The following is a 26,411-nucleotide window of genomic DNA, read 5'->3' on the forward strand; positions in this document are numbered from 1 at the left end:
AAATCAATCACCTGTCATTCAAATAACCACTCATAAAATCTGAGCAGCACATATTCATGAAGGACCTCCTGAGTAAAAGCTATTTACTCTCCACAGAATCTTATGACTGCTTTCAAATGAGGAGTGAAAGGGCTCAAAAAGATTACAGGAAGTCACTTAGTTCAGTCCCCTTTATTTACTCAGATTAAGACAGGGATAAACAATACCCACCTATTCTGAACAAATAGAGCAGGGTGGTTCACAAAGTATTTCTTACAGTGAGAGAAGGGTACAGGTATAATCAGTAGGGCTTGCCTTGAGCAGTTCAGTCTATTTTACTGTGTCCAAACCCCAGTATCTACTGCAGCAGGCATGAGCAGTTCCTGTGTGACATTGGCCGAGGTCCTGTGGGCAAAAGGAAGCTCTCTGGAGGAAGAAGAAATATGGGCACTCCTGCACCTGTCCACAAGGCAGCTTCTGGAGGATCTCCACAGAGGTGAGGTGACAAACATCTTTATAAGAGTTCTTACTGTTGGAAATTAATTATTGAGCTATTTCAATTCTTTTGACTTTGTTTGTTTGTGGGGGTGGGGTGGAGACAAAAAACCTAATGGCACTAACAGCATATTGCTAATAAAAGTAAGAAATCTTTCAGTGCTGCTGGGATTACGTGCAGATTGCTCTGCCTACACAGAAGATCTTCACACAGTTTTGGCTTTTTTTTTTTAATTAAACATCAAGTAGTAATTAATCTAAATACAATTATATGCAGACAGAAGAGTCCTTCCTGAAGTCTGAATAAAATGCACCCAGAGAAAGTGCAGTGCCAGCTAGGCTCATGTCCTTCATGGACTGATAGAGAAGGGCAGACAAATCCACATGGCTCTCCATTCAGCTAGTAAGAGATTTTATCCTTGATGATAATAATGTAACTTATCATTATGATGTTTCCTTGCCAAGCAGGCCAGCTTGAGAGAGCACAGAGCACAACTGAGCAACAACAAGAGAGCACAGCTGAGCAACCTGTCACATTTTGAGAACTGTTTATGTGAACGGGTATTCTTTTTGAGGGGAGAATGGATGAGACATGTTCTTACCTCATAAGCATGTAGAATCAAAATACAAAATACAGAAAACAAGTGATGTGTAACTTCTACTATAGCTGGAGGAGTGAAAATTCATAAATTCATTACCAACTAGTTTTAATGGGCTGGAACACTATAGCAGGTTGACTATACCATCAGTTCCCTATTAACTGGTGTAACAAGGGGATAGACTAGCCCAGGAAATACAAGCACCATAAATGTGCAAAGGAGTGAAGCACAGAGATACCCACCTGGATAGGTTCAGCATAGGTCCATCTATTGACTCTGTGCCAGACACTAAGCTGACACTATGCTCTTCTGATTGCTGACTTAACAAAACTTTTTTTTTTTTTAAAGAGATAATCAGCCTATGTTCCCTATGCTACACCAGATATATTTAGGGTATCAGAACATGAAAACTAAACCAAGAAGAAGTAGGGGTGTACAACCAAGCTGGGCTGCAGGCCAAGTGTTAGGCTGCTAAAACTTGTCTTTAGGGAGCTCAGGTCCAGAAGTGATGTCAAGCTGGAGTCATTCTGAAGCTGAATCCAGTGTTCCAGCTATTTTGAGCACAGGGAAGGTTACCTGCCAGTGCATAGCATCATCCCAGTTGAGTAAGGCATATCTCTGTCTCCACATCTCCCAATTGCAGCTATATTGTTTCTGTAATCAGCCTCTTCTCAAGGCTAATGCTGCCTCATTTGCTGTGCTGTGCATGGTGCAATAAATCATGCCAGATCTCATGATGATCAGCACCACTTGGCACACAATATTCCTGGTGTGCTGGGGCACTGCCAGGTCAGGCAGGAATGCCACTCGTTGGCTGGCCAGCCCTACAGAAGGCCAGGTATTCTCCACTAGGATGAAGTACAAGCTGGCTGGCTGCTCCTCAAACAGACAAGCTTCCCAGCATGTGTGACTTGTGTTTGCATACAACACTACAGAAAACATGCAAGGAGCAAAAGAGAACACCAGCTGAAGGTAACCATGGTCAGAGAGCCCAGCAATCACCAGGCAAGGCCACAGTGACAAGGCAGGTCTGAGGTCAGGCTGGGAAGTCAGTCTGTGGCTCAGGACCAATAAGGTCCCCAGTCAGGCAAGTAATTCTGGGTCCATCTCCAGTGATGAGTATACAGGTGAGATGCCAGAAATATGATTTTCTGAGTACAGTGAATAAACACTATGATCTTCATTCTATCAACTTCAACATTTTTCAGACCCTGCCATCTGTGTGATTTGCCCGTGGTCAGTACTACTGTCTGCTGAAGGAAATTTGTTTTTCCAAAACAATGCATCTCAGACAGAAGCTGCCCCTTTCAGTGCACCAGAATTGCTCCACCGCCCAAGTAAAAATCAGCACTTTGGACTAACAAAGGTGAGGAATATTACAAAGTGCATTTTGACAGCTTCTCATGAAGACAAGTTTGTGGATTTTAATGCAATTTGCCAGGCATCTACTGTCACATCCCATTTCTAATAAAACTAATCAAATTAGGCTATAGTTAGAAAGATGTTACATGTATCTTGCAGCTTATTGTTGGATTAGCATGCATGTCAACATCAAAATCAATTTTGAACATCAGTCCCACAGGCCTGAAGAAATGTATTATTTGTAAAGGCCTACAGAAAGGAAGAATATTTCTATGAAATAGTGTTCAAGCAGATGTGGTAATTGTAATCTCAGAAGCAAGCAGGACTGCAGTATCTGTACAATCAGAGGGTAGAAGCAATCCCAGGAAGTCAGAAATTTTTTCAGCTTTGTTAACAAATGAGTCTCTCTGGAAAGACAGTAAGATATAACATTCAGGCACCTTAAAGTTTTAAAAACTACTCAGACCACATAGTCCCCTCAGGCAGAACACAGTATTTTCAGATTCACACATAACTGACCACTTATACACTAGGCAGAAAAATGAAGCTGTGGAATAGGCAGCCTTATTCCAGTAATTATTTTCCTGCATATAACAGCTAGTCAGTCGCACAGGCAGGGGAGAATTTTCATCAGAAATGGGAGAGCTTCAAAATTAAGAAATGAGTTCAAATTTCTTTCCCTACTCCTAGCATCTTTGAGCAGAGGGCAGCCTGGCTCAGCCCCTCAATCTGAACAGCACTAATGATGCCAAGATGATTTTTTTGCCTTTTCTTTTACATACATTTTATATAACTTTTGTGTATCCTCAGTATTCTTAGCATGCATACTTGTAACTCCTTAAGTCTGATAACTTAGCATAGCCCAGACATCCTAAAGGCCTCAGAGTAGGAGGCCAGAATACCCTACGCTGTCTTGGGAAACCAAGGTCCTGTCTAGAACATACCCTGTAAACTACAGATTCAGTCCATCCAGGGGGGAATTCATTGGATGGGGTAATATCACACCATTCATCCAGGCCTCCCATTGGGGCACCCCTGTGCGATATGCAAATTTATAAGATCTATGAATTGTATACGTGATCTGTCGTGTGTGTGCATTGTGGCACATCTCGCCTTGGCGAAATGGTGCACCATAAGGATCCTTATTAAAACACCAAGACAAAAACTCCTTATCCTTTAATCATGTCTAGCTATGAGTTTTTTAAGACCAGGAAAAGACATCACTAATTGCATGCAACCTAGTCCATAAGCTAAGAGTCACTATTTTACTTTTAGATACGTTTACTCTAGTTTTTTTAAAAAATCATCTATATTATTCTGTGACTTCTGCCATTTTGTGACCATAGACACAAAGAGATGGTGTGTCTATTATGAGGCTTTCCTATACTGATTTCCTGTATTGATTTCACACAGAGTTTCCTTTTCTGTTTTGACAGATGCTGGTGTATTCCTTAGGAATGACTCTCTATTGGTCAGCAGATTACCAGGTTCCTCCAAACCAGGCCAGTAACACAAAAATTTTTGTTTTCATTTATTCTGGTAGGTTTAAACAATGAGAGGCATAGTCTTAAGTATCACTAAGAGGGGCTTTGTGTTTTGGACCACTAGAAAAGAATTTAAGAGCTTGTGTCAAGGTCAAGCTTCACCAAAAATATCAGTTCACACAAATCAGGGAATTTAGTTGGAGCTCATCTTTTCTTTCCTTTCCTTTTTTTTCTCCCTTATGTTTCTTCAAAAACCAGCAAAGTGGTTGAATCTTATCCTTGGAGGAATTTAAAAGATGTGTAGTCGTGGCACTTAGGTACATGACTTAGTGGTGGACTTGCCAGTGCTACATTTATGATTGCACTCAATGATATTAAAGGTCTTTTTCAATTACTCCACAATTCTATTATTCAAAGATAGACAGGGCTAAAACAAAAACATCGCGTTGGCATGTTGGCATGTGCTGTGTACATTTATGTGCTTTTTCAAAAAATAGGATGGAAGAATAAAACTAAACAACTCCCCTTATTTCTGAACAAATTCTATCAGTATCTCTTCAAGCTGAAATTACAAGTTTCTTGCTTACCCAGAATCCTTCCAAAGACTTGCAACATACATTTTGCTTCATTTCTATATTGATGCTTTTTGTTGCTTGTTCTCAATTTGGAGAGCACAGATTTCTAGTAGATTTAACCTCCCCTTCATATTCTTCTAAGAGAAAAAGCTTTATAAGCTAAATGGCCTTAAAATATAAGTATCTGGTCTCTATGACAACAGTTGTGGCTGGTAAAACTCCTCACCTTTTTGAAGCTAATGCTACCACATACCTTACTTCCATGAATCTTTGATTCACAGTCCAATTAACAAAGCTCTGGAGCAAACTGAATTGTCTGTCACCAAGAAGCCCCTATTGGGGCAACAATCATTCTTGGAGGCGCCAATTCCCTCCAAGGCTATCCTGGATCCCACTTATGGGATCCCACTAATCTCATGCTGCTTGTCTGGAATTCTCCCAAAGTCTAAAGGAATTCAGTGCATGTTTCTCACCCAGGCTTACAGAAATTCCTGGTCCCAGTTTACACAGGATTTCAGTCCCCTGGGAGATGTCATTTAACAGTACCTCTATTTTGACTCAGTCCCTCCAGCTGAGTGACCAACTACATACACTCTTGCTGACACTGTGTGAAGATCTGCCACATAGAAGACTTTCTCCTGAATCCATTCTGGAAGCATGTGAAGCACATCAGAAGGAAGCTGCTTCCTTACCAGCAAAATTCTACATAAAGAGAATGGTTCAGTTTGCAGTGGGAAGTGTCAGTGAGGTAAGTACTACTCTCATACTCCAGTCAGCTCCTTTTCTGTTGTGAGAGGTGCCCAGCAACATGGGAGACAGGTGAGCGACTGCCAGAATTAATGTTTGTATGGATTAAGGAAGTGAGATTTGGTTCTAAACTTCTAGGCAGGAAATTGTGTGGGCACGTGTACAAGCAAATAAAGCAATGAAGCCATCTCACACACCACTTCTACACTCCTGGGAAGTGATTGAGCTTTTGTACTTACAGTATCTTAATTTCTTTAGTTAGTACTGAAGCAATGATAACCTTTACAGAGACCTCATATTGGCCAAAGTAAAGGACTCTACACAACAGTAAAAATTTCTCCATTGCCATTCTGGTTTCAGGCTTTCTTGATGAAATTCAAAGAAATCTCATTTACATCATGTTAGGAAGTTAGGTCATTGTGCTTGTGTGGAACGGAATATTTGCTGTGCAATCAAACTTGATCACATGAGATCTTTAAAAATGAGCAGATTAATTTTTTCAAAATTTGAAATATCAGAAACCATTTTTGTTGACAAGCTGAATGACAATGGAAGAAAACACACCAGAAATTTTTTGTTTTCAGTCAGTATTCAATATGATTCTGAGAATAATTTTTCCCTTGCACTCTTTCCTACTCTCTATGCTACTGCAACAGAGGGTGTCCCCTCTTAAACTTGGCTAGCATGAGAGCATGGAACCAACATATGAGAGCATGGAACCAACATACTCAGTCCCACTTTGTGTTACTCTGAGAAAATGAAGTTGCTTATCCAAAGCAGATCAGCAGCCTCTGACAGCCAGAGGGCAAGGATCACATCACTTTGAGAGTCTGAAGTTCACATATCATATGACAGTGACTTTGAATATTGCTGCCTTCCAGACAGAGCAGGTGGTCACTGAAGAGAGCACAGCCTCCCAGCTCAACAGAAGTCATGTAATAAGGAAAAGACTGCATGAAAAAATATCCGACACCTCAACACTGGCATCCCAGATGAATTTCCACCAAGGTAAAGAAAGATTTATAAGCTGAACTCTCTAATAAGGATACAGACAGCCTTTTCTGTGTCTTTCCCAAAGTAGATGGATTGTTTAATTTCATGCTGTAGTGATTACATGTAGTGTTAGATAGGATAGTTACCGCTGTACATATAAATTACTTCATAATGGAAAGACTCTGAGGCAAGTCAGTGAGGTTTCTTTTCCTTATTTCCACAAAGGACAGTAGTCTCAGGGCTGTGAAGCAACGATAACAAATCAGCTTGCACAGATTTGACTCTTAAAGCACTTAGCATAAAACCGGTGCATATAAAACTACTTTCAAAACTGCTTTTGTACTTTGCATACTCCAGTGTATTTTTGAAGGTGGGGTTCTGTAAGGTTATCTTCCTGCCATTAAGGAATATATATTCATCTTTCTTATTTGATTATTCAAGCAAAGATTTGTGGCTTCTTTTTTTGATTTAGGTTAGTTTTCTATTGAAAAGATGTTTTATAAATTCACACAGGAATTGCTGGAGGGATTTCAAGACAAGGCCAAATCCTGCTCACTATATAAACAAAATAGTATATATCAATATTTTATTTAATTTGATTAAGATTTATTATCCCTCAGAGTAATTCTATAACTGTATCTTTTTCCTAATGTCTACACTGTACTGTTCACTTTGACAGAGATCTCTGATTTTGTAGCAAGGGGAAAGCTGGCCCAAGCTACACAGGATTTTTTTTGGATATGCTCAGCATTAGGCATATGAACAATACAATTCCAATTCAGCAAATCGCACATATGCTCCATGAAATCAGCCAGAATCAAACACAGACCTAAATATGTCTGGAACATTTCTATTAGGTATTATTGCTTATAAGAAAAGGGGATTCTTTTGGAAACATACAGACAAACTACCCCTCAAGACATATTAGTTCACTTACTCAAGAGCTGAGCTTGTAGATTCACACTTGCAAAAGTAGATAGAAATTCTGCTGCTGCCAAAAGGGATGGCCCCATTTTCAACCCCGTATTAGCCACAAATTCCTGCCAGTTTCCTTACACTGGTTCTAGGGATTATGTATCTGGTGTGATCTCTGTGTTTGCCCGTGACTCAGGTCACTTGACTTAAACTTGCCAAAGGATTTCAATGAATTAGAGTGTCAATTATATTGAAAATGTGTGAGCTGCACTTTGCAAGACAGCATTCCATTTCTTCCTTTTTTTAAATTAAAAATTATGCTTCAGAGATTCTGTAAAAGGACAAGAGAGAATGAAAACAAAGTAAAATCGTTGTGCAAGAAAAATATGTACATCCTAATGAATTAGGATGACCCATTAATGGAATTTCTGCATTTGACTCTGGTAGGCATTTGATTCTGTTTGGACATTGTCCAACCTGCACACAGAAAGAAGAAGTTACAGCTCAAGGTTTTGGACCTCAGAGTACAAGGAATAAGAACTTTGCAGGTTATCTGCACTTTGCAACCTTTCAGTTAAACATATAGAACAGAATTAATGTATTAGACTTGTTTTATATGGAATAGTGGAGAACTATGAAAAACAATTTTGGTGAGAATAAGATCATGAAAATAATAGAATGAAGTTTCCAAGATTTCCTCAGTCTTTAAGGAATTGGAGTCAGGGTTAGAATACAGAAGGATGACGACTATATAAAAATTAGCCCATCCAAATGTTATTTACATTAACATGCAAATACAATGAGTTATAATAAAAGTATATGATTCACCACATTTCCTTCCTGTTTCCAGACAAAGGGCCCAGATTGATGAACTATAGTCAGTCAACAGAAGATTACAGACAACTCTCTGTGGATTATAGTGACTCTAATAGTATTTCTGAAAGTACATCTTTGATACTGTCTAACCGAGGACATAGGAGAGGTAAGATTCTTTAAAAAGATTATGTTTGTGAATAATGTATTCATCTCTTTTGTCCCCTGAAGTGTGGGACTGACCATGTACCAATTGATAGATATTCCTATGCAACTTGTGGTTATGTGACTTGGGAGGTATATTTGTGCTAAATTGTAGAGCAGAAAGATACTTTTATATTAGATTCTTTTTCACTTGTGTCTGACAGTAAAGCTATATATTCCCTGGTTACCATTTAACCCCATCAGCTCCTTCTTGCTTCATGCCCCCTTTCCAGGTAAAGCTGCTCAGCAGGTCACAAAGTTTGACATTATGTTTTTAGCACATGGGGTCTTGACACAGAAAAGGTGGAGCTACCCCTCAAATGCAATGTGGTGGGCAATGTCAAGATGCCAACTCCAAAATCAGTTGAATCTATAAATAATACCTAAGAGTGAATGTTCTATGAGGACATAACTCAGAGAGAAATTATGCACATCCTGGGAAAAAACCCATCATGTCTTAGCCTCAGCCGTAAGCCCTCAGCCCAAGGATGAGGAAAGTGAGGTTACTCCTGTTAACGCTCTCCTCCTGCAAGGTGCTCTTCTGAAGCTCCAGAATTGCAATCAATACCAGCAGCAATAAAAACCTGAGACTGCAGCTGCTCCATGAGTGACACACATGCATGAGTCACACACACGGTCGCACATAGTGAAGGTAAAGTCAGAATAGAAATCTGTTTTGTAAGCAGTTTAAAAAACATTTTGGTCATAAACTTGACAAAGGCTCATTGCAGTGACTTTGTGCATATCTCAGTCTCCACTGAAACACTGGTAGCTGTGCATACTCAGGACTTTGTAAGACAGGATTCTAAAAATACATGAGTAAACACAGAATGTGAGAGCTTATTTGTCACAGGCATTCTTTCATGACATAATATATTTTAAAAAAAGCATTCTTCTATGAAAAGAAATATTACCATCTAGTAGAGTGCCATTATCAAAGGAGATGAATATCTCTATCAAAACTCTACATCAGGAGCTCCTTTAACATATAGTAAATCTATGGCATCAACTTCTTTGAAGAATACACATTAATTTAATGTCAGGTGTGTGTTGGATTTGTGATCAAAGCATGGCAGTCTGGCCACTGAAAGTAGCCAAGTTGTCCCACTGCTATAACAGCTGATATAGAAAGACTAAGGGGAATTTTATCGTCTTGTCAAAATATATTTATGCAATTATATTAAAACCACAGTGCAAGCAGAGAATTTTATGAGGTTTTCTCGTTAAAAAGCATGTTGCAGGATTGAATCTTAACTTTGGTAACTAGCTTATCTCAAATCTCACATTTTGTCACTACCATCTGCAGCTTGAAAAATCCCCACATGTTTATGCTTATTTTAGCAATGGGACTGTAGATGTTCTAAGTTTCAAAATTGCAGTTGGTTGGTTGGTACACTAGAATTCAGTGTCACGTTTTCATGTTGCAATTCAGAGTGAAGTCTCAGGGTGTAGTGCATGAATGTTTTATCAAAATTATTCCCCTTCCATGATAAGCTTCCACACAGCTTATCTTACCACCTCTATCATGCTACTTATGTAATAGTTTGATATGCAATTCTTCAAATAAAATCAATGAAATGATCCAAGTGAACAAAAATTTAACCTTCTCACCCTTCCCTAAAGATTGCAAACATCTCTGCTGATACAGGAAACATTCATAGAACTACCACTTGAATAACCCTCTCTGGTTCTCCCCCTAAATTTCAACCTTCATCTATTTGGCCAAAGCACACCTGTCCATTTTGTAGCCACAGAGATGACTGAAGGTGAAAAAAAATGCAATCCTTATTTGCTAAGGACCTACAAACCATCCACTGCTTCTACCATGTTTTTATGTTGTAAAAACATTCACAATATATTTAACACAGAAAGAAACCAGGGGAATAGACACCATCATTCTCATTTCATTGATTTCATATTCTACTCTGATTAAGCCAGAGAAGTTTCATGTCTTTTTCTGCCCATTTTATGCCTGAAAATAGAAGAACTAAAATTGGGCATAATTTCTGAAGAGAAAAAGCTGATTCACAAATTACCCCCATAGAGATGGACATGACAGCCATTGTACCTATACAGCTGTTTTCCAAATTACAGTCACATAAAGGGTTATGAAGAGGAAGTAACAATAATTAGGGAACTGGGAATACTGCTGGTGTAGAATTCACTAATCCTATTACATAGCCATTTATCATGTCCAAGCAAGGACACAAGAGAGGAAGCTGCCAGTCTAAATTTCTTCCCTGTTGTAATTGTCCCAACATGTGATGCTGAGTGCTGCTACTATTGCTTGAATATTGAAATTTCCTTTATTTATTGCAGGAAGAGTTCCAGAGACACACAGATCATGTGACACCACACTTAGTGGATCAAGGACAGAAAGCAGCTACAAGCTCTTCATAAACAGGTGAGCTCAATTCAGATTCTACAAGATGGAAGCTGTTTTATAAGCAAGTGAAGCCAGGAACTAGTGTGGCAATGACATATCAGAAAAGGCCTGAATTGCATTTGAGACTGTTTTGCTTATAGATACTATTTATATAGAATAACTAATAAATACATATTATTCTATTATGTAGAATAAATAAATAATATTCACCTATACTTGGTTTGGTTCCAAGTGGAACAGTCCAAAAGCTCCAGTGAATGGAACTTGGGCCCTGCACAATCCATACCAAACAAATTCAGGATTTCCACATTTACTCTGCACCACTGTGTCCTGCCAGATGCCACAGGCCCCCCAGAACAGCTGCCCCAGCTGTGTCTGCACCAGGCAGGGAAGCAGCACTAGCCCTCCCTCTGTGACTGAAACAGATGGGAAGCTGCTCCACAGAGACTGTGAAAGGATGGATTTGATGATCTTAGAGGTCTTTTCTAACCTTACTAATTATATAGTTTATTAAGGGAAAAATATGTTGAGAAGGTATGAATAGTCATCACTTTTCGTGTCAAGGCATTCTGTCAGAGTCCTTATTTGTCCACATTCAGATTTTGGATGTGGTCTTGCCTTGCTGTCACATTAAAGCGCTGTCACACCTTAAGTGTTCTGGAGTGGTTATGTCAGACCATGTATGTAATGTATAATTTTCATTTGCATTTCCACCTCAGTGCTTATACTGATTTCTCTCACTTGTGTCAGTCATACCCAGCCCTGCACCACCCCTGTACTGGAGAGTTGCAGGTAACCCAGGGTCACCAGCAGTAAAGACCTCTGTTCTGTCATGAGGATTAGCCTCATTTGAGCCATGGCATGGACAGCAGCCCTGTAGACACTGGCAAAGAAAACTGAGGATTGTGCAGCTGATGCTAACTCCTTTCCAAAAGCCAGGGAAACTCCACTGCTGCCAAACAAGAGTTTTCTAGGCTGGTGTTAGCACAGTGCAGCTCTAGTCATGGCTGCTTCCAAAGGAAGAAGAGATGTAAGTACTGTCAGCCTCTAGGCACCACAAAGACCAGAATCCCACAGTTAAGCACCATGTAATCCCTACAGACATCTCATTTAAATTGGGTTCCTGACCCAGTTAAACAGGAGTTTCTTCTTTTAACCATGACACAAGTAATTCAGGCCCACAGGAAATGCTCAATTTAGATCAACTCCCAATTAAATGTGTCCCAAGTAAACAGTTTGAACTTCCTGATAAATCAGCCATGATAATCTGGGCAATATGAGATATCCCAGTACACCTGTAAAACTGCAACAAGAGATTGCAGGATAGTGGCTGCTTTTGTCACGAAAGAGGTTTCTGTCTACTTGTCTAACTGCACACACACACTTATATTTATACATGTGTTCAACAGCATCTATATATGCTCACATGGAAAACACCATTACTTTCTACATTAAAACTATAGTACAAAGACAGCTTTCTGATCTGAGATTTCACACACCTTTTTCTTAATTAAATTGAAAATTCCCTCAGTTCCCTAGGACGTTAATTTATCCTAATGAATTAGTATTCAAATAATTTAATTCCCATTCTTGGAAAATTCTGAATAATGTAACAACAAATGTTAAGGCTTTATGAAGCTTTTTTCTTGAGAAAATAATAAATTAGGAATTTGCTTCATCCTGTAGAATTCACAGAAGGGAATGAGGCTACAGTCTTTGCCTATTAGCTTCATCAAAGTTAAACCAGCTGGATCTGGCTCACCAAATGAAGAAAAGAAACAAAAACAAACCTGACTCTATTGAATCAAAGCAGAGTTACGATTTACGTATAAAGGGCACCAGTAATATTACTCCTGTTAAATTATTTCTCTTTTTCTCTAAAGAAACATCAAGGAGCTTATAGCAGACATTGCCCTGGACTTCATAGTATTCCAGTAGTTACTGTACCTTAAGCTCTCTGTCCCCAGGTCGCTGTTGTGTTGACTGCATGTTTTATATTTTCCTCACTATGCATTTCCCTTGGAGGTCGGTGAGTGCTGTAGAAGAAATCCCGGCTGGAACTCAGAGGAACGGCCGACAGAACCTGCTGAGCTTGGGCTCCACCTTCTCCGTGTCCACAAAGGACTACTCAGCAGCTGCTGCGTCACAGAAATGCTTCTTCCACAGGAAGGAAAAGGTGAATGGTGAAAAACATATAAGCTGATTTCAAAATGTAAATATCACTAAAGAGAAGCCTCTCATCTAATTTTTGTTTGACAGTGATGTGCATAATAACTACTGACTCATCTTATTAGATGAGTATTCTAAATTGACAGACTCCAAATTAGGCATAATCCAGTTGTGCTGTCAGAACTGAAGGCAGTGAAAGCAACTGTCCGTAAGGACTATGCAAAAGCTAATAATTGAACCCTCTCTGACCTACATATGATTTCTGCCAGCATCAAACACCATATGGACTGTTTTCACCAACCACTTTCACAGCAGCTTCAGAACAGCAAAAAAGTTTACAGAGGCATTTTACCCAAATGTCTGCCAGCCAATGATGCTGAAAGGAGTTAAATTTTTTTACAGTGCATGTCTGGACAGAAAGCAGGGGCTGGCAGTGAATGTGCCCAGACAGTAGTTCTCCTGATTGACTATTTCTACTTGCTAAGTAGAGGTAGGACTCTGTTAAATGGAAAGGATAATGTTTCTTTAAATGGTATGTTGTTTTGCAATCTTTTCCGGATTGTAGAAATTCAGAAATAACTGAATCACAGAAAACTCCACCATGATCCTTCATATGGAGTTTTCTGCTGTGGAACAAGAAGGGACAAGATTCAGGCTGATGAGCCCTTTCATTTCCTCCCAGTTCAGAACCTCAATAGTGACCAGTGACAAAAATTTGGTCAAGAGCTTCAGTTAGATACTTTGGAAAATTATCTTTTCTCATATAAATTTTGTTTTAAATTTTCTTATTATGGTTTTTGTGGGGAATATAACAGCCTTCCACAGGAGTTCAGCAACTGTTACAACATAGTGTTAGTCCCTCTTTAATGTGATACAAAACTGCATTGCTGTTGGTAGGACCATAGTATTATTGAACTATTTTTTTTAAGTATCTAAATGAGTCAAGTTACTAAGTCATGGTGAACAGCTGGAAGGATTCACATCTTATTACTTGAAGACATTTAATTATTTCTGTCTGCTTAAGAGATCTAAAAGCATAGATGTATCTGATGAAAACCCAATATATAAAATTAGTTGAAGTGGATACTCAGCAAGAAAAAAAGACCTTAAAACTGTTGAAGTTTTTTGAAATTAAAACAAAAGAATACAATGTCTACTAATAAGAACCATCAGTCAGCCCTTATTATGGGGAAGAAAGCAGCTCTGCATTCCAGTTTAGTTCATAGGGAAGCTGGGTTTATTCAATCACAACAGTGTGTATGTATGTGTTTACATGTCTGTGACTGTCCTCAGAGAATTTGGGAATCAAATGAGAAAAGGTCTCAGAATAAATTAAGTTTCTATAAGTGTCATGAAAATATGTGCCTTGCAAAGGAAATGGATCTTTATTAAGTGCCTTTACAGAAGAAAAGGTCTCAGCATGAGCTTACCCCTACTTAGACCCTGGAGAGTCCACACAGGAGAGACCCCAAACAGAGAGAAGCCATCAGTCAGCATCTGCACCTTATTAGACACTGAAGTCAATTAGGTCCAGAATATAGAACAATAGATATGGGTTTTATTGATACTTGTGTTCAAGATCTTAATTCCATTAAGAAGACACACTAAATTTCTAAATTGCCTCCTTGCAGTTTTCAGGTCCAGAATTTGTTATTTTGTCTAGTGAGCCACCAGTGACCTTACAGCTGCCTGGATCAATTGTGGTAAGAATGAACATTAAGAATCTAGAACTAATCCAGTGACATTTTAGTCAGGGTTCTTTGTAAGTAGCACCTGAGCCTCAAGCCAGCATTTTCTCCATGTCCTCCTCTCAAAACTAGCTAGAGTTCCTGCAGAGGTATTGAGACTTGAAAGGATGTGCTTTAATTATTAGTGCTTTTTAGTTATTTCTGTTGGTGCAAAAAAAGCTTAATTTATCCTTCTCGGCTAAGAATGCTCACTTTAGCCCTAGAGCTATGACACAAAGACTGTACAGCAAATCTGCAATATGACATCTAGTTCCAATGTATGGAACTTCTCCAGCTTGCAAGCACATGCTTTACTTTTCATCAAGATAAGGTAGAAAGTTGACAGAGACAGCAGTAAAAATGAGAGCAAAGCAAATTTGGAATTAGCCCCAAATCTAGAATAACCCTGGTGACTGGAGAATTTGAGTATGGTCAGCTGTTTTTTTGTGATTCTTTGGGTTTTAAGAAAATTAGAAAGGTTTGTGATATTAATTTATGAGAGGGAGGCAGAGAATAGCATGGTGTGATGACCAATTCCATCAGGTTGCATAGACAGAGGCTACTTGTGAGCCTCAGTAATAAAATGCTGTGGAACTTGCACTGCTTGTACTTGGCACTCATTCTTCATTCTTTCTTGCATATTCTTAGACTAAAAAAGGGAAATCCTATTTGTCCCAAAGGGATCTCAATGTGATTCTACTCAATGGGCAGTGCCTTGAGGTGCAATGTGACATCAAGACCAAGGCAAGAGATGTTTTCAACACTGTGGTGGCATATGCAAACTTGGTGGAACATTTCTACTTTGGCTTGGCTTACCTGAAAGGTAATGAGACAGTTAAGTACAGCTCTGTCCCTCAGTGCCTCTGTAGTTACTTCATCAATGAATTCCAGTAAGAATTCATCAAAGAATCATTCAAGAATTCATCAAAGAATCATTCACCAAGAATTCATTCAAAGATCCTTTAAGATCCTTAGGTAGAAGCAGATACAAAGCTTGTGCAGAAGTAAGGTATCTTGGATTGAACTGCACTGCACTGATGTAAAGCCTGTCTGCCCTAGGACTGTGCATCAGCACAGCCATAAAACATTTACAGGTTGATACTCCCAGGCAGAAATGGCTGTGTCCCAGCCTTGCACTCAAATAACACTGAACCGTGCAGCTCCAGCAGAAATTCCAGGAAGCATTGCACTGGGAAAGGCTGCCTGTGCTTATTCCTAGATATAAGTGGGATACAGACTCAGCTGTGTTATCTACCAGACCCACATCTCCCCAGTCCCCTTCTGATGGCAGACACAGGTGAGGCTCTGGGAAAGAGCACACCTTGTGTGTAGGGCATGAGGATTACAGAGCAGTGCAGAATCTGAGTGGTGGGAAGAATGCAAGCCCCATGAATCCTTGAGTGATTTCTAAGATACCATACTAATCAACATCTAACATTTGCAATCCAAAATTACATACTGTCCTAAGTTCTACATCAAATGAGCAATAAGTTAAATCATGACACAGAAGTAAATCTCAGCTGATCTCCCAAATCCATTTTATTTTTTATTGCTAGTGATGCACTCTATGAAGACAGCAGAACTAAGCTGCTGAAGTAGATCCAGGTTTATCACAGAACCCAAAATTCTCATTTCAGGTAAAGAATTCTTCTTTTTGGATGAGGACACCAAACTCTACAAAGTGGCCCCAGATGGCTGGAATGACCAACCCAAGAAGAAAATGTCCATCATTAATTTCACTCTCTTTATAAGGATAAAATTCTTTGTCAACCACTTTAATGTTATTCAGTAAGTGCAAAATTCTGCTGACTGAAGAAAAACCAGTAGCATTTAGGGATACTATCCAAAGCTCCTCCTGAGTTCCTAAATCCTTTTCTATTCCAGGCATGGCTTGACAAGGCATCAGTTTTACCTGCAGCTTCGTAAAGATATTTTGGAGGAGCGATTATATTGCAGTGATGAGACTGCCCTGAAACTCGGCGCTTTGGCTTTACAGGCAGAGCTTGGCAATTATGCTTCTGAGGTGTGCAGAAATAATACAGTATATCTCAGAGGTCTCTCTCTACAACTTTTGCAGAGTCTTTTGTTTGTCACATAGAGTTTAAAGAAGAAATATGAATAGCAGAGAACTTCAGTTAAGTCCTCCAGATAAGTCCTTCAGACTCAATTATAAAAATTATTAAAATATTCCTGATTATAGAGTAGTAATGAGCCAGGTGAATTTACCAGGAAATATGGCAGAATGATGAGAGAGTCTAAGTCCTTCATAATTGATAATATACCCTAGAAACTCCAGAAAATCTAGAAAGTTTCCAACACAGGCCCAACTTAGATGTGCAGAGGGGCTTAAAGAGGTTAGTAAATAGGGGAGAGAAAAGCAAAGGCACACTTCAGAATTCACAGCTATCTTATGTGTAGGCTCAGATCCACAAGCTGCAAAGACAGGGAGGCCTCTGCATCTCTGAACTAGCTGTCCTAGTTTTCAAGTGTAAAGAAAACACCCATTTATGTTGGCTTCCATATCTTCAGCTACGTCAATCAGGATAGCTCTGTTGATTGAACTCTGAGTGGTCTCATCCATGTGGTCAGATGTACCATGGCAATGGACACACCCGCAGGCCCAGCTCCTTTCTCCCCTCTGCCCAAAGAAGTTTTAGCATCTGCCTGAGCACAGGGGCAAGAGGCAATTTGGCTGTCAGGACATGACATGCTGTTCCCACTTCCCTTTGGGAAATGGCAGCAGGGTGACTTCTGCATATGGGTCACCCTGGGAATGAAATGCAATGAATAAGAAAAGTCAAGAAAGAACAAAAGGCTCCTGTCTCTCTGTTTTTTCAATTTTTTTGCCCCCCAGATGCATGGGAAGAGCTATTTTCGTGTTGAAGACTACGTCCCAGCCAGTCGAATAGAGAAAATGACCCTGGCATACGTACAGCGAGAGCTTGCTAAATTACATCGCATGAATCGCTCCCTATTTGAGGATGAAGCTGAACTGGAGTTTTTAAAGGTAACTTGCCATACCCCAAACACTATTTATTAATTTTGAGGTAGAAAGCCCTCTGTATTTAACGTTGTCTATTTTCTTCTTGCCTGACACACTGGATTTTAGATATGGTGAAAAAAATTTGAATAGTCAATAAAAACCTCAGAATTTCATTTTGCTGTAGATACTGTCACTTATCACTGAGAGTTTTTATAGCACATTTTGGTGTATTTGCAGCATTCTAAGGTTTGATGTAAATTTTTGGCATGTTACCAACATGTCTGGGCTCCAGAAGATTATAAAACATGAGAATAAGCACTTTTTTGACTTCTGAAATTACAGCAGCTGTTCAGCCACTTCCTTAACATGTAGCAATTGTTTGTTTAAAAGTATCTGTGAGCCCTGGAAGTGAGAAAGGAATTATCTGAAGTATTTTCTCACTTGACTATTTCTCTAGGGCTCTAAAGTGTCATGATGATGTGGGATTTCACTTTTTTCCTGCTAATTTCTCTTTCTCCCCAAACCTCTTTGCATTCCATCAAATGAAAAATATCAGGGATTAGATAATGGATAAATACCAGTAGTCATTTTGCTGCAGTGCCCCATGCTGGTATTTATAGCATCATCTTAGTTTAGTTGCTATTTAATTATATTAGTTCCTCATCTAACACTGTCAGTGCAATTGAAGAAATAGATTGAAGCTTAGCCTTAATGACAGTCCCATCATGTGTGGCAAATCCAATGAAGAAAAAGCAGCTTTCTTTGTATCTGTTTCAATGAATAAATCTGTAGAAGGAGCCAACTCATCATAGAAAGTGAGAAAGACAGACCCCATGGCAAGAACATGTAAATTCCAAATATGAAAGGGATTAAAAATTAAAACCCAGATTCAGCTAGCGATTATAGATGCCCCAGTTTTCAGGACCTGAACATTTGTACTTTGGTTACTTTCTGAGAAAACAGATCTTCTTAAAGTGTTTTATTTTGGTCACTGAAAATCTCTGTTCACAATTGAAGTCATTTGAGGATTCTACAGTAGCTTCCCAGAAAGAAAATGTAGGGTTTTAGGATAAACTCACATTGGTCTGCAGATCAGACAGTAAATCCCAGTCATATTCCATAGTTCTGTAATGTGTCTGAGTCACATTTTAACACTTTTGTGGCCAAGTACAGGAGGTAGAAAGACAAGCATGAACACCCAGAACCTCTGGGTGAATTTCCCAGAATATCCCCTGCATGGTTAGATGGCAGGGGCAGACACTGGCTCCTCAGACACTCAGAAGCATTTTCTCCTCTCTCTACCTTTCTTCCCATGAATCTTTCTGAGTAAGGCATGGTAAAAGCACTTTTTCTCTAAAGGTGACTCAGCAGCTTCCTGAATATGGAGTGTTATTCTATCGTGTGTCCCAAGAGAAGAAAGGGACAGAAGGGGACATCATCCTGGGAATCTGTGCCAAAGGCATCATCGTCTATGAGAACAAAAATCACACAAGAATTGCCAGTTTAAGATTTCAGTGGCGTGAAACAGAGAGAATTTCAGCTCATGTGAGTTGGAACTAACTGAATCTCTTTACTGCCTTCCTGTTGCTTTGATAAATTAATTGCATTCAGAGCAAGAATTAGATTCACTCCATATGGGCAAGTCCTTTCTGAAAAGAGTTTAAAATCAAAGCTGGATCTGGATGTGCATATGAACATACTGAATTCTTTGTGAACTATAGTTCTGCAGTATTTATGCCAAGGCCAAAGACAAATTACCATAAAACTGAATAATCTGGTGCTGACTATTACAGAGACTATGCCAAATCTCTCTACAGCATGTTCCATATCCATTCCTCTCTTGTCTTTACTGCTCTTTTCTTCTGCTTTTCTGTCTACATCAGGTCATGGGATGATGTATTCCACTTTCCAGATCTCATTATTCCCACCCTCATCTCTTAGTATATTGAAGACTGTTAACAAATTAGTATTGGTGATAAGACTGTGACCCATTTCTAAATGGGATTTTGACATTAGAGGTATATCAATGTACTGTTGTACAGTTTAGGTGTCAAACTGGATCACACATTTCCCAGCTTGTTTGCTCTCCAAAAATGGTCCTTCTCCCCCTTGAAGATACGTTCCTTTTCGTATTAAATTTGTTTAATAATTGTAACATCTGTAGGGCCAAATTTTGCAGTTTTAGCAACCTGCTATCACTGCATTCAATGTCCTAAGGATCTTGACTTTTAACATAGAAGAGTTCTGATCCCAATGACAGACACCTGGCTTACAAGTGCTGAATTTACACAGGCCTTTACTGAGAACAAAAGGGATGCAGTCAGGCATAAATCCAACTGAACGAACCAACAAGATTATATAAATGAACTGTCAGTGCCTCAATGTAATGACTGATATATACAGCAACCTGTCCTGTGCTTTTTTTTCCTCTTCAGAGAAAAAAATTCATGATTGAGAGCAGTTTCAGTGGTAAGAAACACACCTTCATTACTGATACAGCAAAGACATGTAAATACCTACTGGACCTCTGCTCTGCCCAGCACAAATTCAATGCACAGATGAATTCTAGGCAACTTCGTCAAACCTCATCAGGTATATTTTAAGCTTATGTTTATGCTAGTCTGTATCAATCCCAGTTTTTGATTTATTTTTCAATGTGTCTCCAATTTCCTGCTGTCTCTCCATCCTCCAAGTCCCCTCTCGAGCCTACCCAATGAGAACCTAAATAAATTAATATCTTCTTCAGCACCACCTTGTTTCAGAAAAATGAAATCTTTTAGAGGACAGATTTTTATAGCAGAGCCCAGGCATCATTAAGCAAGTAGTAGATTTCACAGAAAGGTAGAAAACTGGACAGCAAGTGTTACCACCAAGATGGTCCCCATTTGACTTCACTTGTGCAAACGACTCAGTTCCTTGGTGTCTCTCTGAACTTTGGAGAGCACATGTTCCTAGAGTTCCTATCTTCCCAGATATAAATATGCTGGAGTGGAAGGCCTGTGAAGGATGAGAAACTACCAACCTGAATAATTCAGACTCTGAAAGACAGACGTTTCTTATACACCAATCATTTACAAAATACACTTCACAGAAATATTCAGGTTTAAATTATATGGGGTTGCAAATTTCACCTGTCTTTGTGGAAAATGCATTTGTAGTATAATTCACAGAAATTAAACCTAAATGCAGCATATACTTTTTATGAAAGAAAACTCCTTCTACTCACCCCAAGGCCTAGGTATCCTTAAGGATAAAAGAACAAATATATCTGTAATATAAAGGATAAAAGAACCAATATAGCTGTAATTTTTTCCTGGCATATTCAAAAGATTTAATTTAAATTTACTTTAAGCTTAAAAAATGCAATAATATCAGTGGATTTATCTTTGCTTCCCTTCTCTTGCTTCTCATTCAGAGGACAGTAAATTTGTAGAAATAGACAAATCGAATTCTGCATATGCAGCTCAGCGTGAACACCTTGCCCTTATTCAGAGACTGTCTCGCTCAGAGAATGTGCTCTATGGAGCAAACCTGGAAAACCTTTCTGCTGGGATGATGAGCAAATCTTGTGATAACCTCAGTGTGGAAACCAACAATAGGACTAGACACAAAAGCAATCTTGGCGGGTAGGTTTGCCTTTTCTCTCTGAACATGTGTAAGACTCAGGCATAAACTATTTTTTTTAAAGTTCTTATTGAGGTCACACCAAAAGGTCTGGGGCTCCTTGATGCCAGCAGTAGTGCAAATGTAGGCAGGAAGTTGTTAGACTAAGAGAGAACAACTTAAAAAAGAGTGACATTTAAATTTGTACCAGACTCAAGAATAAACCACTAATTGGGTTATGAGGAAGTATAAAAATGAGGAAGAATAAATGTAAAATCTTCAATGTCTGTATCTTCACTGGAAATTACAGTATGTGAATTAAAAAAACATCAGGAGCTGGTTTTGAGCAGGAATGCAGAGATCATTACTTAGTTGATTCCTCCATGTCCAAATGTGCAATTCATAGGGAACACTGCAAGAACTTCTCCCTCTTTGTTTTGGTGCACTCATCTGTGTCAGTGGTTACTATAGCTGCACAGCCTCAAGATGAATTCTAGTGCCTTTTAGAGCACAAAGAGTTAGAATAGAGTCGAGGAGAACATGAACTACCAGAAAAACTTTCAGACATGGTTTTGTCTAAATGGACTAAATGAATGATGGGGAAGCTATGCTGTGTTTTCCTGATACCTGCACTCAGCTCAGAGCAAAACACGGGAGGAATCAGTCAAGATGAGTGGTCTAATGGCAGCTGTTATTTGGAAGTAAATGCTGACAAGGATAAACCACTTCTCCCCTAAAATGAAATATGTCCCAGAAATCAGATTACTCATTGAAAGGCTATAAACCTGTGCATTCCCAACTCGGCTCTGACAAATACCACTGCTGATTTTTTATTGTAACAGTCTTCCTTTCCTGCCCTGCAGGTCTCTATCAGGGCTATCCCAGTCAGAAATGCACATTAATTTGAATGGAAAGCAAAGGAGTTATGATTTTCTCTCTATCCATTCAACTCAGAACACCATCAGTGGTGAGTATATTAATCATAAAAAGAGACAATACCCTTCCATGTTTATTGTTTCAATGGAAGGAGACCAACCCGGATTTTACTTACAGATTAAAGACTATCTTTTTTTTCCTTCTAGTCCTGGAAATTAGTCCAGAGTTTAGCAAGATAAGCTGTTTTCTTCCCCTTAAGTCCCACTTTGCATCAGGTTCAGTGGTAAGGGACTTGGTGGTAAAATGATTCTATAATGGTGCCTAATGCTCTACAGAGATGTAGTTCAGTACACCCAGAGACTCTTGCATGGGACAATATCCCTGTGCTCAGAGGTCATTGTTTGGTTCAAAACTGAGATCTACAACTCAATAAATAATGCATGAGACAGCATAGGCTCCAGGTCTTTACTCTGCTCTTGCACTTACATGATACTAAGGACTGAATATCTAATTTTCTGTCAGACTGCATGCACATGGGGAGCCAATCTATGGAACATGAAGCTATGCTTATCTGGTTAGTCTATTTAAAAATTAGAACAGTACTATAAACACTGTGGCAATTGCCCAACGTTAAGTAGTCACCGTTGCAATCAGTGTGGGTTGGATTGCACCTTCAGGTCCCACAGGGCCTAAGGCTAGAGCCCACAGGAGATTTTGTGTCCAAATCACCCTCAGGTTCAATGGGCACTACACGCTTGACTCTTTAAATATTCTAATCTTAATAAAAACATTGCAGAAAAACATATATTGTCCCAGAAAGGAACATTGTAGGACAATGTCGCACAGCTCTGTAAAGAGTTTTTTAGAAAGAATGAAAACTTCTGAACACTTGTTTGAGCTTCCTTCCAGAATTATATTGATTCAAAGTAACAGTAATGTTGAAGTCAAGGATAAAACATATATTAATTTTGAAGCCTTAGTTTTGCATAGTACATGAATATTCCCAGCATGCTGTACTCCTAGCATTAATCTACATTTATTCTAGCTGTTTTGTTTCTGCAGCACCTGGATCACCAGCCACCCAAAAGGAAGTTTTGCTAAGTGGTCTAGAAAGAGAAATCATATGTGTCAGCCTAAAACGTGACCCTAAGAATGGATTTGGTAAGTAAGGAACATAAATGTTATGTTTGTTACTGGGACTATCAGGTCCTGGTGCTAACACTGATGCTTGCTGACTCAGGCTGGGCAAGACTGTAAAATCCTTTAGTCCATTTATTCTTCTTATAGAGTAAGAGTACCAATCTTTGTAAAGGACTCAGAATTTCCAGGACTGAAAAGGACTAAGAACAAAAATCAAGACCATTACATTTTCAGAGGATTAAATAAGGCCACAGAGACCAAAAGAACCAAGTGCTAAGAGTAGATTGAGAAAACCACGGTTTTAGTTTTGTATCTGAAATACACATGTACTGATTTTATTTATCTTAGACCTTACAGGTGGTGCCTGTGAGGGTGTAAAATATTTACACCAACTTTGCATAAATGTTTCCCAACTTTTGGATTATTATCTGGATAATATTTTTGTTATATAATACCTTAATCACACTGTATCGAGTTCTTGTGGATGACTTCAGAAGTTCAGACCATCATGTTTTACAAATGACCATTAATACAATTAAAAATCAAATTTATGAATGGTGCAGGCCTGTGTGTAATATCCCAATCCCAAATTCAACTATTATAGAAGTGAGAAGAATATATTTCAATAGTCAGAGTTAGGATAGTGAAACTGAACTACTGAACAATAGATTTCATTTTCTTAGATCTCTTACATGGCTCTCCTCAGGTTTCCTGTTTGCATGATGTAGAATGATGTTCAAATTTATCTCATGAGCTTTTATACCATTTCCCTCCTGCAGGTGTTAAATGCTGCAGGTCCACCTAGTTCATGACTCATGAAATACAGTAGTTAGTCTCTAAAAGTACTGAGCCAGGAAAACGTTATTATTGGGAAATTATATCTAAGTAGTGATCAAAGTCACCAGCACACTTTAATTATAATGTAAGTTTAAAGCTCTCCCAAGTCAAGACCTTGATGCCCTGTAAATCAAAGCTCCCCATCCTTCAGATCATGTACAAAAGGTATGCCACTGGAGTAAGAGCCTTTAGTGCTCCTGAGATTCATCTTTTTTAATACTGCCAGTGTTTGCATTCTCATGCTATCTCGTTTTTGCAGGTTTTGTAATTATTGGAGGAGAAAATGTAGGAAAATTAGACCTCGGTATCTTTATCGCTTCAATTATCCCTGGGGGACCTGCAGACAGAGCTGGAAATATCAAACCAGGTCATTTTCTGCACTTTTTAATTAGAATTAAAATACTTGCATAGTTTAAAGTTAGCTTCTCTGGATTTATTTCCTTATTTAGATGTGCTTTTTCTTGCTTTTATCTTTTTTTTCTTAAGGAGGACGACTCATCTCTGTGAATAATATCAGTCTGGAGGGTGTTTCATTTAATACTGCAGTTAAAATCATACAGAACTCTCCTGATGAAGTGGAGCTCATCATCTCTCAACCCAAAGGTACAAAGGCAAAGGCCTCTGCTGGCTCTGGGATGCTAATGGTTAACTCAGGACACTCATCTCTAATGGGCACTGGGATGTAGTACTACATTCCTGCTACTGACTGCCAGTTAGAACAACCATACACTAAAACAGTCAACTTCTGGTAGGTATCATGTGATGTCTCTGCTACATCAGTGTGAAAAAATCTATTATGGGCTGCCTCGCTGAAGATTACAGGAATTTTGGCATTTCTTTCTCTGACAGAGAGGCATAGTCCTCTGCAGTGAGGAAGCAAACACATTTCTGAACACCTACAATAGCAGTGCTCCATTTTACATTGACTAACTCATTTTACAGATCTGATTTCACAATCAGTTGAAATAAGTAGCTACTTTGTCCCCTTGTGCTGGGTTATAATAATATTTTTCTTCAAGTTTACTTGCTACTTGCATTTAACGATATTTTATTTTGGTATGGCTTTACAGACATGTATGAAGAAGGATTAAATGAAGAAAAGAATCTATCAAGAGGAAACAGCACTAGTGGATCTGAGATCTCTTGTGTAGACAGTGGGAGAAAAAAGATTCAGGATTGTCATACAGCTCTCCCCAAAGAACAGGACACAAATACAGAACTTGAGAAGACTCTCCCTTGGAATTTAGCATCAAAATTGGGCCCTAGGATTCCAGTGCCTTCGGCTAATAGCCTGGATATAGAGGTAACTGAGATTTTGATGCTGCTCAGTAATGTTACACCCAGCACACAACACACAACATACCAGATACATGTAGAAGGGAAAGTCATTGTGAAGGAAAGGAGATAGAAAACCTTGAAATAAATTACATTGGAAATGTCAAAATGATGGACATATCTAAAGTATGTGAATAAATGGGGAAACTGTTCTACAAAATGTTTTAAAAATTCTCCTTCCTTTTCCAGTGGAGGGACAAAATTTTGATTATATTCTTGCAGTCTTTTAAGTTTTCAAACCAGTCCCAGAACATGCCATGTCTAATTTCCTACTTCTAGACATCCTCCCTATATATACTCAGGTTATGTGCATTTAGACAGATTGCATTTTGAGTAGCATTAGCTTAAGCTTCCAATAATATCAGAGATATAAATGCTATCGCTCCAGGTTTATAATGACAGCAGGATCAAACCTTTTACATCTTCTGGAAATGCTCTCCATTTTTTTTAATTCCTTCCCCTCCCCCCTTTCTTTTTAAACCAAGATGCTGTAATCTCATTAAAGTTTTTATTTTTGAGACAGGCAGCTGATTCTTCCCACTTACCATCTCCATCAGAAACCAACTCAAAGGAAGTCTACACGGTGGAGCTTCTTAAAGAAGATGGGACTTTTGGAATCAGTGTGACTGCAAGTGTCACTGTTAATCTTTCATTGTCTGTCAAATTGTTACCTGACTGAGAACAAAGACAGAAGATAGGCTGATAACAGAAACTGTTAGCATGGCACATTGTGAACCTAAGTGTCCACTGATTGACACAGAACGCATGAAGTACTGTCTCTGCTCCTTGCCTGGTTCTCACCCACACCATCTGGGAAAGAAGTGTCCTGGCATAAAGCATGTGGCAGTACAAACCCTTTTTGTCCTGACTTGATTTGAGAACAAAATCTACCACTGAAAGCAGAGTTTGGTCAGGGAGGACTAGAGAAGGTCAGGGGGGACTAGAGAAGAAATATCTGCCACATTTGGATAACAAGTTCTTGTTCTAGCTATTTAATTTGAATTTACCCCTCCAGGCTGAGATGTCTCTACAGTCCTTGCTGAAATGGAATGTAAAGCAACAGCCATTTCATTGCCTGCCGAAGAAATTAAGGGCCATCTTTTTCATCTGAATTTGGCCAAGGGATGTAGATGGACAGAACATGATTCTTAGGTTAATCTGAAATTTCTCTGAGTGCTCAAGTTCAGGT

At 39.0% G+C, this 26,411-nt stretch overlaps 2 protein-coding genes across 2 annotated transcripts in view; one reads left to right on the forward strand and one right to left on the reverse strand.

The window, feature by feature from the left end:
* The window catches only part of MAPK8 (mitogen-activated protein kinase 8), a 116,058-nt gene that overhangs the window by 52,032 nt on the left and 37,615 nt on the right, over positions 1–26,411 (reverse strand). The gene's annotated exons all lie outside the window — the stretch shown is intronic.
* The window catches only part of FRMPD2 (FERM and PDZ domain containing 2), a 54,550-nt gene continuing 28,490 nt past the window's right edge, over positions 352–26,411 (forward strand). The window contains exons 1-17 of the mRNA XM_054276552.1: positions 352–475; positions 10,486–10,570; positions 12,578–12,728; positions 14,353–14,424; positions 15,097–15,271; positions 16,086–16,236; positions 16,333–16,471; positions 17,303–17,455; positions 18,791–18,976; positions 19,867–20,023; positions 20,847–21,057; positions 21,898–22,001; positions 22,973–23,071; positions 24,147–24,254; positions 24,374–24,490; positions 24,958–25,190; positions 25,746–25,850. Of these exons, the coding sequence (XP_054132527.1) occupies positions 352–475; positions 10,486–10,570; positions 12,578–12,728; positions 14,353–14,424; positions 15,097–15,271; positions 16,086–16,236; positions 16,333–16,471; positions 17,303–17,455; positions 18,791–18,976; positions 19,867–20,023; positions 20,847–21,057; positions 21,898–22,001; positions 22,973–23,071; positions 24,147–24,254; positions 24,374–24,490; positions 24,958–25,190; positions 25,746–25,850 (2,370 nt within the window). The remainder of the gene's footprint in view (positions 476–10,485; positions 10,571–12,577; positions 12,729–14,352; positions 14,425–15,096; positions 15,272–16,085; positions 16,237–16,332; positions 16,472–17,302; positions 17,456–18,790; positions 18,977–19,866; positions 20,024–20,846; positions 21,058–21,897; positions 22,002–22,972; positions 23,072–24,146; positions 24,255–24,373; positions 24,491–24,957; positions 25,191–25,745; positions 25,851–26,411) is intronic.

The sequence above is a fragment of the Melozone crissalis genome, unplaced genomic scaffold, assembly GCF_028551555.1.
Source record: "Melozone crissalis strain CALT ecotype California unplaced genomic scaffold, PUWL_Pcris_2 ptg000019l_1, whole genome shotgun sequence".
NCBI lineage: Eukaryota > Metazoa > Chordata > Aves > Passeriformes > Passerellidae > Melozone > Melozone crissalis.